Source organism: Lepidochelys kempii, chromosome 6 (genome assembly GCF_965140265.1).
Source record: "Lepidochelys kempii isolate rLepKem1 chromosome 6, rLepKem1.hap2, whole genome shotgun sequence".
Lineage (NCBI taxonomy): Eukaryota > Metazoa > Chordata > Testudines > Cheloniidae > Lepidochelys > Lepidochelys kempii.
The window spans coordinates 27,777,498-27,791,695 of record NC_133261.1 but is presented as its reverse complement, the minus strand read 5'-3'; the positions used below and the strand labels follow the sequence as shown (position 1 = coordinate 27,791,695).

General features: G+C 45.2%; 1 protein-coding gene across 1 annotated transcript in view; it reads right to left on the bottom strand.

Moving 5' to 3' along the window:
• Window positions 1-727: 727 nt before the first annotated feature.
• The window catches only part of CD81 (CD81 molecule), a 76,324-nt gene continuing 62,853 nt past the window's right edge, over window positions 728-14,198 (bottom strand). The window contains exons 4-8 of the mRNA XM_073347260.1: window positions 10,573-10,647; window positions 7,426-7,542; window positions 6,381-6,482; window positions 5,589-5,687; window positions 728-4,106 (exon numbers count right to left, since the gene is read on the bottom strand). Coding sequence (XP_073203361.1) covers window positions 4,044-4,106; window positions 5,589-5,687; window positions 6,381-6,482; window positions 7,426-7,542; window positions 10,573-10,647 — 456 coding nt within the window. The 3' untranslated portion in view covers window positions 728-4,043. The remainder of the gene's footprint in view (window positions 4,107-5,588; window positions 5,688-6,380; window positions 6,483-7,425; window positions 7,543-10,572; window positions 10,648-14,198) is intronic.

Below are 14,198 nucleotides of genomic sequence, written 5' to 3'. Positions count from 1 at the left end.
GGGTAGGGAAGGGCAGTTGTGGGATCACAGCACTGTACTTGCCCCTCTTGCTCACTGCAGGAGCTTCATCAGATGGGGCAGATGGCAGCAGTCAGTTACCCCTTGGCTGGACCATCTGACACATCAGAAAGCCATTCCGTTAGGTCGGGGAACAATGAGCTCTTTGGGATATTCTCAGTTGCTTTTTAGCCACCACAGGCCTTTCTGAATTTTAACCCTCTCGTCATTTTGGAATACATACTAGCTCCCCCACTGCTGCCCCTCCCAAAGGAGGGCACCTGCGGCAGCAACTGCTGTTGGCAAGAGCCATTTGCCTTTACTTAGCTTGATTCTGGATGTCCCTCTCCAGCCTGCCCATTTCTCCTCCTCCTCCATCATTCCAGAGGCCTGGCTCTGCCCATGCTGCCACAGCCTGGCTCATGAAGCATCCTGGTGTTAAGGTGAACTGGTTGTAAATCGTAGAGCATGGTCACACTATACACACTATGATTAACATTAGATTTTTTTTCTTAAAAACAAACAAAACAAAAAAACAAGGCATCTGGAGGAAGAAGTTAAACACACAGCTTTGTGGCATGCTCCATAATATAAAAGAATCCCAAGCATTCAGTTCAGCTGGCAGCAGCTCTGTTTGACTTTCTAGCATGGGTCTTCAAACCCAGCCCTGGTTAGTTCCCTGCTCCTGGCCTCCCGCAGTGAGATGGGGCTCTCCTCTTCTTCCTTTGCCTTATGACTGTTTTCTCAATGACCGGTCGTTTCCTCTGGTTTCTGTTCAGAGGCAGTGTTTGTGCGTATTTATAGCCCACAGCCCTGATCCTGCAAAGCCCTATGCAGTGGACACCAATCCTGTCTGTAAGGGGTCTCCAGGATCAGGCCCTGGGTCTGTATGCTTGCATGTGTGTACACATACATAGGCAGGATAGTCACTTAGCAGGAACATGGGGCCTGTGTTCTGCTTCTCTTCCTCCTCATCTAGCTTTAGGACTGGTTATTCAGATACAGGGCAATGTCCCTTTGGATACTGAGCAGTTCTCAGGGATAACTTGGGGGGAGTCTACTCTCAAATTTTCACATACCCCTGCCTCCATTCTGCTTAGGCCTCCCCTTCTCAGGAGTTTAGGACAGAGAAGACCAAAGGGGGTTGTTTTTCCTCAGCTGTTCCTCAACTCCTCAGTCCATTCTTAAGCATGGCAGCTCCTTCTTTCCCTCCCCTGGCCTGGTGGGCTGACAAACAAGCAATGGGACATGGGAACACTCCTGTAATAACCCTGAAGAGAAATGGACAGGGCATTAATGCCACCCAGTGAAACCCATCTTTCAGCTTCCTTCAGTGACCTCCAGTACCACTCTGTGTTCTCAGGACTCTATTCCCTCTAACCTAGTCCCAAATCACTGCCGCCGCCACCACATTCAAAAACCATTTCCCCAGCCTTTAGAGCTCCGAGTTCCATCAGCATCTCTTCCATGCAGGCTTCTTCTCCAGGGCGGGAGGCTGCATAGGTAGCTGACAACTACAAGGCCACCACTAGAGTGCGAAGTGACTAGTTACTTTCTGTTATGTAGTTCGGGGGCAGATGACAAATTCCAGCAATCCCAGAGCACTTTTTGACCAAAGACTTTGCTTCTGTGTTTTCCTCCCACACTTATCAGGCTTCAGCCCAGCACACTTCTCAATAGTCGCTTCTTCCCACTTGCTACTGCAAAGGGCAAGTCTAGTACCTTAAAGCTACATCTAAGAACGTGCCTGACCTGCACTTGCTTCTTTGGAGACCCAGCAAATCTTCAAACAGAGCTCCAGCTACTGACACAATATTAACTGAATACTGAACAATATCAAATATACGGTATAGGAAAAAACAAAACTGAAATGCTTAATGGCATATTTATCAACAGTCGACAAAGAGGTGGCGAGTTACACATCCATTCTGTATTCTAACAGCCCTGATGCACATATATGTAAACACACATGCTCAGCTGATGCATCACATTTTACATTTAGCCACATATCAGAGGAGGTGACCCTAAAAAATGTACAGTGGAGGAGGCACCTGGTGCACAATCTGTTCTTGTTTCCAATGCATGCAAAATGGACATTCAGAGCAATGTTACTTTAAGGCTGCTTCTCTGGTTAAATTACTTCCCGCCCAACCCCCAATCAATCTAGGCTGTGTTGATACATCTCTTCCTTAGGTTACTTTTTTTTTTTTTAAAAGCCCTTATGTGCTTAAAGAGGCAAGAAAGGGAAACAAGGAGAAAAAATAAGCCTCTGGATTGATCAATTTGCCCACTTGTGGGAATCCCTCATTCAGCATGTAGCAATGGCTGTGGTATCCAACGCACAATGGTGAAGGGACGTGTATGGCCTAGAAAGAACACAGGATCCCCCTCACCCCAAACCTGATTTGGAACACTCTTCCTTTTGAAAGTTACAAAAGAAACACTTCAGGGAAACAGAAACATCCCTTAAAAGGGTGGACGGGGGCGGGAAGAGAGAGAATGCAAGAGGAACCTCAAATCTTTACTGGGCTGAGAATAAAAACATCCTGCTTCTGCTCAGCCAACAGCTGCAAGATGCTGTAGTCCCCAACTCAAGTGCCCATAAGGGGTAGGGAAAAGTGAAATAGTTTTGTTTAAAATATATCTATCTATACATATAGAACATCTTTGAGAGAGACAGACGGTTTATTACATAGGATTTGAGGCACACAGTATCCTCTATGTACAGGGCAATAGCGATTCTGTTAGTTCAATGGAGTGGCATACAGTTAAAGCCACACACATTTAGTTGGTAACATCTAGCTTGGATTTTAACCCACACAAAAAAGTATGTTCAAACTGGTGCCTTCTTAAATCCTGAATTTCCCAGCTTGAGCGAGTTGGTTTCCAACTTTTAATGTAGGTTTTAAATTAAGGGCTTTTAAAAAACAATGTTTCTTTAATAGGTTACGGGATTTTTGGCATAATTACAACATATATGACAATATGCAATGAGCAAGCAAAACTGTATCAAAGAGAATTATGATGCAAAGACAACATTAGTTTGAAATAACATGAGAATACACCCAAAAGGCATCCTGCATTTGTTTTGTGGAGGATTCTGAGTGTTCCAAATCTCAGCGCTTACCTACCCTCCCCTTTTTAAGGTATCATTTATACGGAAGTATTAGTTCAAATTAGAAACTAACAAAACCAGACTGGACAGTAAGCCCCCAGGAACATAAAGCAGATTTATTTTTCAGTCATTTGTAGAATTTGGGGTGGAAAAATCAGGGTAAGAATTCACTCCTTGGCTATGAACCCGTGAGACAGCTTCAGCTCTAAATGAATCGGTCAATTTGGTTTTTTTGTTTTTAAATGAGTTACAAACTCCATGGGAAAAAAAATCAAAAGTTAGAATTTAAAATTGTCACTATTCAACTCTCATGTTTATTTAACAACATAAAGAGTTCTGATTGGAACAGGCTATCTCCACTTGAACGACTATGTCCCCGGCCTCTCATTTCTACCAGGCTTTGCACACCAAGTCAAACTTTCCTATAAGCAGCTAGGGAATGCCATGGAGTCAGGGCCATGGGGAAAAGAGAGGAAAACAAAAAACCCTGCTTCAGTTTCCAGTTATAAACTTAAAACAAAAAAAAAAACAAAACAAAAAACCAAGGCAAAGGTGTTCATTGTCCTCACAAGAGGCTGTAGCCCACTGCTCTGTACCTCTGTGTTTCTGCACCATAAACATCATCACTGAAATAATGGGGAGGACCAAAAAAAAGGGGGGGGTCAGAATCGCTGGTACAGTAGCTTTCCCTACCACACAAAACTGATGTGTAACTAACTCAGCCACAAGATCATGGGAAAGTTTTACTTGTTTAAAAAAAAAAGTAGTTTAAAGTAAAAATGATAAGTACTGCATGGTAATATTGGAAGTATTTATATACATAGTTTTCTTTGTCGTCTTTTGTTGAAATGTCTCCTGGTCACTTGGTGGCACTTGGGGTCCCTTTTGCACGGTCATCTCCAACCTTCCCCCCCCCCCAGCTCTCCACTTCTCAATACACGGTGCTATTCCTTATGCCACAGCACAGTATCATGCTCAGGATCATTTCGAAGATCTGTAAGGAGACAAAGCTACCAGTGAAATTCTCATTTGTAAGCCCCAATGACCTAAGATAGCCCCATCCATTATCTTCTCCTGGGTAGAGCTCAAGGACACAGAGAGTTTGATTCACTGGTCTGCTGTGCCAATCCAGGACCCCATCATCCTTCCTCCACTTCTGGCACAAGAGGAAGTGGGGGTCATGTCATAGGCAGAGCCATGCTATACCTATCCTCCACTGACTGTAAGCCAGTTAGGCTCTCAGCTGCTCTAACTTCATCTGGTGTTGGGTACAACAGGATTGGGACACTGCAACTGGCTGTTTCCTGAGGTCACTCTACCTCCACTGTGTCAGAGCAGAGCCTGGACATTGTTGAGAATTCAGCTCATAATTTACAATGCAAGAACAGGACAATGGCCCATCTAGTCCTGGTATATTGCCTCTGAAAGTAGCCAATGGATGCTTTGGAGGAAGAAGAAATCTCATATAGACTAACTGAAGAAATGTAGGAGGGAAATAAAATTGCTTGCTGCCTCCAGCTGGGAGATCCACGTGCACCCTGAAGAACAGGACAGAGCACTCTTGTAACTTCATCTCAGTTAGAGTGGTTTTTAAAAATTCGTAAGTGTCTAATCCCCTTGTGAAATTTAAAATGATATACCTCAGTAATACCCTGCAGCAGAGAGCACTACAGGTTAGTTGTATTTTGAGTAAAAACATTGCCATAGTTTCTAAAAGGGGCACCTGGCAAAATTCATAACCACCACTCGTTCTGCTGTGGACCTCACGAGTTAGAACTCAGAGCAGAGCAGCAAGCTTGGAGACTGTTACTGTGGTATTCAGTGTCTGGGTTGCAGGACAGGGGACAACAGAAGACAGAGCACTGATGGGAATGAGTATTGGAATGGACAAGGAAAGGGGCACTGTGCTCCTGGCTAGCTCTCTATCTACACTGAGGTGGGAAGTGAGTGCATCATGGGAAGGAAAACAAATTCCTTCCAGCACGAAGCCTTGAAAGGCAGGCTGGAATTAAAATGGTTTTCAAGGGAGATGAGATGGGGCAACAGGTGAAGTCATTTTGCCTTTACGCTCCAGAGACTTGCCTCTAAATATGACTCTGGTTACAATACTCCAAGTCTGATGTCTCCGACCCTACTCTCTAGTGAGTCTCCGTCTGTGTCATGGAGCCAACACTCAACTCGGCACAGTTGGGATCTGTCAGGATTGAGGTGCACTGGGACAGCTGGAGAGGCTGGGGAAGAGCTTTCTCGGCAAACAGGGCAGGAGAGGTCAGTTTTGTGGGGGACGCCAGTAGGAGTTTCAGATCAGTATTAGCAGTAGAGCTACATGGAGAAACATAGCCCATGCCGTGTTAGTGAGTCAGTGGTAGCCATGTGCTTTCACAAGCACTAGATTTATGGTTTCACTTTAAAATCCAGATGAAAGTCAGAGTTTAAACCATACACCCTCATGTGCTGCACCAATATTCACACTTACCATGATCACAGCCACCACAATGGCTGCAACACCGATCAGGTACAACTTCTCTGAGAACAGCTCATCAATCTTCTTATGACAATCCTGGGGTAGGCGACCCTAAGCAGAGGAGAACGCATGTCAGACAGCTTGGTCTCTCTCTCTCTAGTTGTACACCAAGGCACATTTGTACAGGAAGAAGTGGAGTTCAATGTTTCTACTATCCCTCCCCCTTCCCATGCAACTTCATGGCATAATTTCCTGGGCACAGTGAAATCAAAAGTCCAATTGATTTCAGTAGGAATGAAAATTTCACCCCTTTGGTAGCTTCCAGCACCTTATTTTCTACATTTTTGAAGAACAGCCAAGTTGGAGTCACCCCTATCCCCTAACCATAGCATGCAAGAGTAGCACCATGCCCTGGACTGACTTCCTGTGGAGGATTTCCTTGGTGCTGAATAGCCAATCTATTTCCAGTGGGGCTGTCAATGCTGAGGAGATGAGTTTCTTATCCTTATTCCTTTACTATCCCCACTTATTCCCCCCACCCCCACACCTTTGCCAGCAAGCAGAGAGGGCTGGCTCCTGAGGGGAAATTAAGACAGAAGACAGATTGTTTAATTCTGATGCATTGCTTTCTTCCCCTTCTTGATGGGAGAGTGATGGGGAAGTCAACTCCAATTCAAGAATTGGGACTGAGCAACCCGTTACCCTGCAAGGGCAAGTTTCCTGGGTGTGTCAAGATTGTAGTAGGGCTCCATGGACTTGCTCCCTCACCCAACACTGTACGGTAGAAACAGCAGCCATCCCTACCTGGACAACAGTTTCCACCAAGGTTTGTTCCTTTGGACAGAGATCATTATGCATGACCGCGGTGCCTATGGCCATTATGGTATTTGCACCGCAGCAATCCAGCTATATGTAGAGAGAAAACAGGGTTAGCAGGCTGCATTTCCAGGTCACAGGTACCAGCCTGGCTTGTATGGAGAGTACCAAACCTCCAAATTCAAGTTCTGATTTCTATGTAGTGCAGTGGCTGGATAGGATAATCCTACGAGATGTGTACTCCTGGCCCCTGGAGATTCCAGAAGATCTATCTAGAGCCAGAGGAAATGTTGGACAAATTAATTGGAGCTGAGCTCCTCTTCCATTGGATTCTATTTAATGGAGGTATGGGATAGCTTCAGGGTAAACAAAAGGGCTTTTATTTAAACTCGGACATGACTTAATGGGCTCCATGTTAGACAGAATACTATGTGGGCACCTCCATCATCCTACCTATCTCAGGTAGCTATACAACATGCCTAAGCATCCAGGGCAAAATATTAAGATCTGGATGTAATTTAGTTTCCAGTGGGCCCTGCTCTTGCCATCCCTTGGTTCAAATACTCAGACCTGGCATCTCCCTGTCACCATTCCTTCAGCTCCTCATTGCCTGTTATTTCACAAGCCTTCTGAAAAAAAGAGATTTTTTTGCACCAAGCTCTGACCATCGCTAGGGTTGAGCTAACTCAGATCTTCACAGCAAAGACCCTGTGCTGAGAAAGCCTTGATACCAGCTCCTGATCATGCTAATGCCTTCGCTACACTAAGTCCAAGGCACCAACTGTTCAACCTCACTGCCTCTTCCTTCACAGGAGGAGCAGTTTATGCACAACAATGCTTATTCCTGACTACTTCTGTAAAGTCCCACAAACTGAAGGAGGGCTCATCACACATGTCGGTCGGTCAAATTACTCTGAGGTGCATATCCCCTGTGGATAGCTGGGGACCTTTCATTTGGAGGTAGTACTGCGACTGGGTAGATTATTTTTATGCCCTGTGGAGAGCCCCCACATAGCTATCCCAGGCACCTTACCGTTTCATGGAAGGTCTTCACCACAGTTTTCGCATTAGTTGCATCAGAATCTGACTGGTCTTGTTGCAACGCTTGTTGCAATGCTTGATCGTAGAATTGCTTCACGTCTTTGGCAACCTGCAGTGGGAGAACAAGAAAATCCCACTTACAGTCACAGAAGATAAACCTAAACAGATCCTTCCAACTGCTTTGCAAGGCAGCAACAAAGTGGCACAGATGCCAGGCAGCCCAGCTAGTCCCCAGTTACTGTCATTCCCAGATGAGCAAGAAGAGCTGGGCTGTATTTGTGACAATTATGGCAATATCCTGGATAAACCTTGCTGACCTAACTTAAACTTAATTCAGATATGCTTGGCGTTCATTATATTAAAAATGTGGGGGATCGTATGCAACTTCTTTAGAATCATAGGACTGGAAAGGACCTCAAGAGGTCATCCAGTTCAGTCCCCTGCACCCATGGAGGGACTACATATTATCTAGACCATCCCTGACAGGTGTTTGTCTAACTTGCTCTTAAACAGCTCCAATGATGGGGATTCCACAACCTCCTTAGGCAATTTATTCCAGTGCTTAACCACCCTGGTTAGGATGTTTTTCCTAATGTCCAACCTAAACCTCCCTTGCTGAAATTTAAGCCCATTGCCTCTTGTCCTATCCTCAGAGGTTAAGAACAATTGCTCTCCCTCTTCCTTGTAACAACCTTTTATGTACTTGAAAACTGTTATGTCCTCTCTCAGTCTTCTCTTTTCCAGACTAAACAAAGCCAATTTTTTTTTCAATCTTCCCTCATAGGTCATGTTTTCTAGACCTCTAATCATTTTTGTCACTCTTCTCTGGACTGTCTCCAATTTGTCCACATCCTTCCTGAAATGTGGTGTCCACAACTGGACACAATACGCCAGCTGAGGCCTAATCAGCCCAAAGTAGAGCGGAAGAATGACTTCTAGCAGGAAGACCGGATTAATGCAATCTCTAGGAGATATTAGGAACTTCAAAGGACTTTTTAGGACAATATATGTAAAGTGGATTTCCTAGGAAATACTCAGGGGTGAGGGAAATGCAAATACTCTGAATCTTAGGAAATACTCCAGTGTGCTCCAATGCCACCCGCACCAATTAATGCAAGTGACCTTTAGTCAGGGCCATTCAGCAGAGAAGTTTACAGAGAGTAGCCTCTCCTTTGATCAGAACAGCCCCATCAGCCCTAGCTCCTCCCATGTTAGTTAGGAGGTGCATCAGCAGGGTGGATGGGGAGGAGGGTAGAAACAGACTGTCAGAATTATTAGCCAAGATCCCCAGCCACTGCACCCCTGAGCGCAGGGAGAACAGACACAACAAGTGTGATCAAGCAAGAGCCTGAATTACCCCCATTCATATTCAAATGTTAAATTAAATCACAAGTTGCGAACACCACTGCTCTCATCAGGTTGGCAAATCCTTGTCCTCTTTTAGGGTTTTATACTGCCGCCCATCCCCTTGGTATCGGAGTGTCTTCCACATAAAAATCAAAATCAAATTCTTAACTGGATTTTATTCTGTCACCTCTTGGCCTCTCACCAACAATACCCAGACAAAAGTAACATTTTACATAGCCCACAACCATCCTGAAAGGGTTCTTATCCTTAGCTACAGAGCTTTTACTAATGAAGTAATGCTTTTCTCCTATGAATCATTGGTTGAATGTTTCCATCCACAGCTGAGTGAGTGAGGTCTCTCAAATGGAACTGACAACCACCTGCTTGTGTAGTTTAAACTTCTTAATAAAGCAATTAACTTTCCAACTCTCACCGCCACCCCACCCAATGCTAACTGTTTCTCCAAGCACAGTAAATCCCCTTCTCTTCTTGAGCCCCCCGATGGTGAAGGGACCAGAATATTAATGCCCAATTCCCGCCTCACTGTGGGATTGCCAAAGTTCTCACACAGAGACCGTAGATCCTTGGAGGACAGAGCATGCGTGCATGTTACACCAGTTTCTGAGGAGTGCTGTGCCAGAAGAAAGGTAGGGGCAGGTACGGAGTCAAAAGGTGGAGCCAGCCCTATCCTGCCACCCCTCTTTAGGGAACACTACTCTGGTCCCTGATGAGACATCTTCCCTCCAGCATCTCTCAATCCAGAAGACAGGGAGAAATCAACATGGAGACACTGGTGACGTTATGTAGGGAAGTGAATTGGTGTCTGGGAGGTGGGTATCAGCACAAGGCAGCTGCTGTGTGTGTTTTCATGGAGGGGTGGGGAAGAGGGCAGAAAAGGGAAGTGGTGCTTCTGTGGGGAGGCAAAAGGAGGGAGTTTACTCAGGTCCTGTCCTTCATTTCTGGCTCCTCAGAACACATATACTCATCCTGAGGCACCAAGGGTTAGACATCGAATACCGAGATTTCAGGCTGAAAAGTCCAAATAGGCTTGCCAGGGAGTAGGTCCATCATTCCCATCTCATGTGTGAGTGATCAGGACCCAGTGCCTGGCCTGTATACGGTCTCTGCATCTTGTGCATGCCTGGAATCTAAGACAGCAGCACTCTGCTCCTTGCATGATGAAAATTCACAGCATGTACACTGCACTTTTGAAGAATAGTAATTTCCAAGAGATCCCTTCTTACAATGTAACCTGGTCCCTGAGCCAGAATACTCACTGGGGTTTGGTGCTGTGAGAGTCTAGAGATTCCCTTTGTGCTATGCAGCCAGGTTTGCGCTTTTTTTTTTTTCCCACCATATATATATGCACACCCACATTACACTCCAGGACTCTATGCAAGGGTCCACTTGTGTTATTTGTATTGCAATAGCACCTAGAGAACCAAGCTGAGATCAGGGCCCCATTCTTCTAGGCACTGTACATACATTGTGTGTGTGTGTGTGTGTGTGTGTGTAAGGAGGAGTCTGCCACAAAATGCTTACTGCACTAAACAAAGGAAGTATTATCCCCATTTTATGGATGGGGAAGTGAGGCACAGAAAGGTTAAGTGACTTACCCAAGATCACATAGTGAGTCTGTGGTAGAACCAGGAACTGAACCCACAACTCCAGAGTCTCAGTCTATGCCTCAAGCACAAGACCATCATTCCACCGGTTGGGACAGAACCGTAGCAGACTCTTGCACAACCGCATGATTGCAGAGGAACAAGAGTTTCAGGGATATTTTTCTTACCAGATCTTTATTGACGAACCCCCAGATTCCAGCAGCCACTTCACAAGCAAACAGGATCACCAGGCAAGTGAAGAACTGTGAAGACAGATTAGGAGAGGGACATTAAGAGGCTTGACTACAGGGCAGAGAAAGGGGCTTTGGGGAGGGCAGCTCACAGTTCCACTGGAGGAAGAATGGGGCAGAATTGTCCCACCAGGGAAAAATATGGCTCAGCTGATGGGGACAGCAACGTGGCTTCAATGGCTCAAGGATCTGGTGGCAAAAACATTCTACATGCATGGCACCTGGAGAGACCCTTGAGCAATTCCACTCTGGGAACAATTCAGGCTGGTCTGGGTTGGGGAGAGATCAGAGACCTGTCCATCACTCAGAACAAGAGAGAAGGGAGGGGCTCTATGGGGAAAAAAAAAAAAAAAAAAACCTTCCTGGGCTTACAGGGAACGTTGTGCGAGCTTCCTGCTTTGACACAAGCCATTCTAGATTTGTCAGCATGGGGATAACAGCATGTACCAGCCGCTGAGGAGCGGCAGTGCGTCAGGCTGTGATTTATGGAGGGTTCTCTTGGCAGTTGCAGCCCTGCAAAGCTACTGCAGTTTTTTGCATAAATATGAACACACATGGCTCTCTCAGCCTCACCTTATTAGCACTTAACCCGAATACTCCACTCCTGCCAAGCCAGAACCTCCCTCTACAAGATTAATAGATTCCAATGCCAGAAGGGACCCACTGTGATCGTCTAGTCTGACCTGCACAACACAGCCCATAGAACTTCCCCAAAATTATTCCTAGAAAACATCTTTTAAAGAGACATCCAGCCTTGATTTAAAAATGGTCAGTGGTGGAGAATCCACCCCGACCCTCGATAAATGTATGCCTTCTTTCCACTCTGAATTTTGTCTCACTTCAAGTTCCATTGAATTGTGTTGTACCTTTCTGTGTCTGACTGAAGAGCCCATTATCCAAGATTTGTTTCCCATGGAGGTATTTAGAGACTAATCAAATCACCCTTTAAGCTTCTCCTTGTTAAGATAAGTAGTGATAGGCTCCAGGTGCCCAATCTATGAGGCATATTCACTAATCCTTTAAATCATTCCCTTGGCTCTTCTCTGAACTCTCTCCAATTTAGCAACGTCCTTCTTCAATTATTGACAACAGAACTGGACACAATATTCCAGCAGTGGTTGCACCAGTGCCAAACACAGACATAAAATCCAACCTACTCCTACTTGAGATTCCTCTGTTTATGCATCCAAAGATAGTATTAGCCCTTTTGACCATAACGTTTCCCTGGGAACTCCTGTTCCACCACTGCCAGGGACAGACCTTTGGGTTTCCAGGAGGACCAGAGAGTTAATTTTCTATTCTGGCTTTGGGAGACTAATGAAAGAAGAAAGAGAAGCTAAATAACACTGGTCCAAGTCAAGTGCCATCTAAGTGTTCCTACACCATTCCTGTGGGGAAAGCATGGGGTGGAGAGTTCTCTGAGCATTTCCCACAGCCAGTCCTGTTACACCATTCCCTAGACCAACTCTCTGCTGGGAAAGGCTATTGTCCTAGTTGTTTGGCAGCCAACTTCATGGAAGGGAAGGGAAGAGGTGGATGTGCAGAAAGGGAAGAGGTGGATGTGCAGATGAAAGAATACATCACAAAAGGGAGCACCATATTATTGGCAATTGGGATTTCTTTCCCAGTTTCACTCACTCACACACATGCACAATGATACCAGGAAGACAGGAAAAAGGAGTTTTTAAACTGTACTTGTAACAAAATTATTCTGTTTTTGTGGCCTCTGATCTGGAACTTCAGAGCCTAGACTCCAATGTGTAAAACGAAAGGGATTACAAGAAGTAGAAGTGGTGCTCTATACAAAAGAGAGAACTTGAGGCATTTGTAGCCAGTGCGTGCAGTTTCAATTGTAACAATCCAAACAGTTGGGGCAAGGCTGCTGTAATTTCCAGACTGGACACTAGGTTTCACTCTTGCAGTTGGTATCCTTGGTGAGAAAAAGATGTTTATTTACATGTTCTTGGAAAGCTGCACTTTTAATAATTTTTGCAAGTAAGTTATGAAACTCTTCCTATATAAAGTTAATGTTCTGAGACACCCCCTCCAGATTCCTGACCAGGCACTTGGTACTTCCAAAGGAGCTTCCTCCCATAGAGAACCCAGGCCAGATTTCACACAGAGCCCAGTGCAAGCAGGGGTAGGATTTAGGGAGTTTGGTCAGTGCTGCCATACTGAAAACAGGAGCAAAAAAGCTCCAGTCAGACTCTGTGATATCAAAGCTCAGTGCCTTGACTTAAAGTGCTCCCTAGTGACATGGAATTCACAGAATCTATTCCTTACCCTTCTCCAGAACCAAGATCCTTACTACATCTTTCCTTATAGCAAAAGCCACGTTCCCAGGGTCCAGCTGGAAAGCTTGCCCTTCCATTTCAGGGGCTCCTGTTAATCTTTTGAAGGTCACATTACTGCAAAACAAGGAGTGCTTTATTTCTTGCCGTCCAAAAAGCTATCCAGCATCCCTCGAAGCAAAGCTCATGATGCATATGGTGTACGCATTTAGTACCAACGCCTCCTCTTTGTGTTATTCTCTTCCTGAGTCTCCATTCAAATAGTCATTTCCTCATGCATCTTCTTACACTCCCCAAAGTTACATCCATGGAGATGGCAGCAGTACAGAACTTTCAAGGTGTGCTAGGGGAGGAAAACCTTCCTCCTACCAGCTACATAGCGAGAATAGTGTCTGTGGCATTAGAACATATTCTCAATAGATCACTTCTGTGGTTCCTAGTCTTTAGCGCCTCTATCTCCAGTCTGGCTTTTGTGGACAATTTAAATGCCGTGGACTGGCTTGTATTACTCCTTTGTGATGAACATTTTCCCATGAACACCCATTATCCTCGGCCACACGGGGAGTGAGGTCACAGAGGGGAAATAAATACCTGGTGGGTTAAAACACTTTGCCTTGAAAGCTCCATGACTCAATGCACAGTAGCATCAGTTTCCTCATGTAACCACAGCTTATCAGGTGTCATTCAAAAGGTGCCTTCAGCCTTCCCTTGGCAAACAAAAGTGGGAGGGAGGGATGCAGTCAAACACTGCTAATCTCAGCCATAGCAATCAGTTTCATTATGAGGTCTCACGTAGATTCTATCATCTGCCCATTAAATCTCCTTCCAGACTTCAAAGGGAGGCAGGGTATTCAATTACTGTAGTTCCTTGGTTTTACAAGAACTTGCTGACAGAATATTCCCAAGGTCCTCAGGATCTCACTCAGATAACCACTGCCATATTTGCCAGTTGGTTCCTCTCACCTTCAACTGTTATTAGTAATTATATCTAGCTCTTCGATAGCACTTTTCATCAGGAGAGCTCAAAATGTTCTAGAAAGGAGATCAGGATCATTATCACCCTTTTATAGATGGGAAACTGAGGGGCGGGGAACAGAAATGACTTGCTTAAGATCACCCATCAGGCTGGTGGCAGGAAACCTGAGTTCTGTTCCTGACTCTGAGTCCCAGTGTGGTGCTCAATCCCCTAACTGGAGAGTGCTGTGAAACATTTTCCCTTGGAAAGCCAGATAGACTGGAGTCTAGTCTAAGATTACAACCCAGCCTAGGACT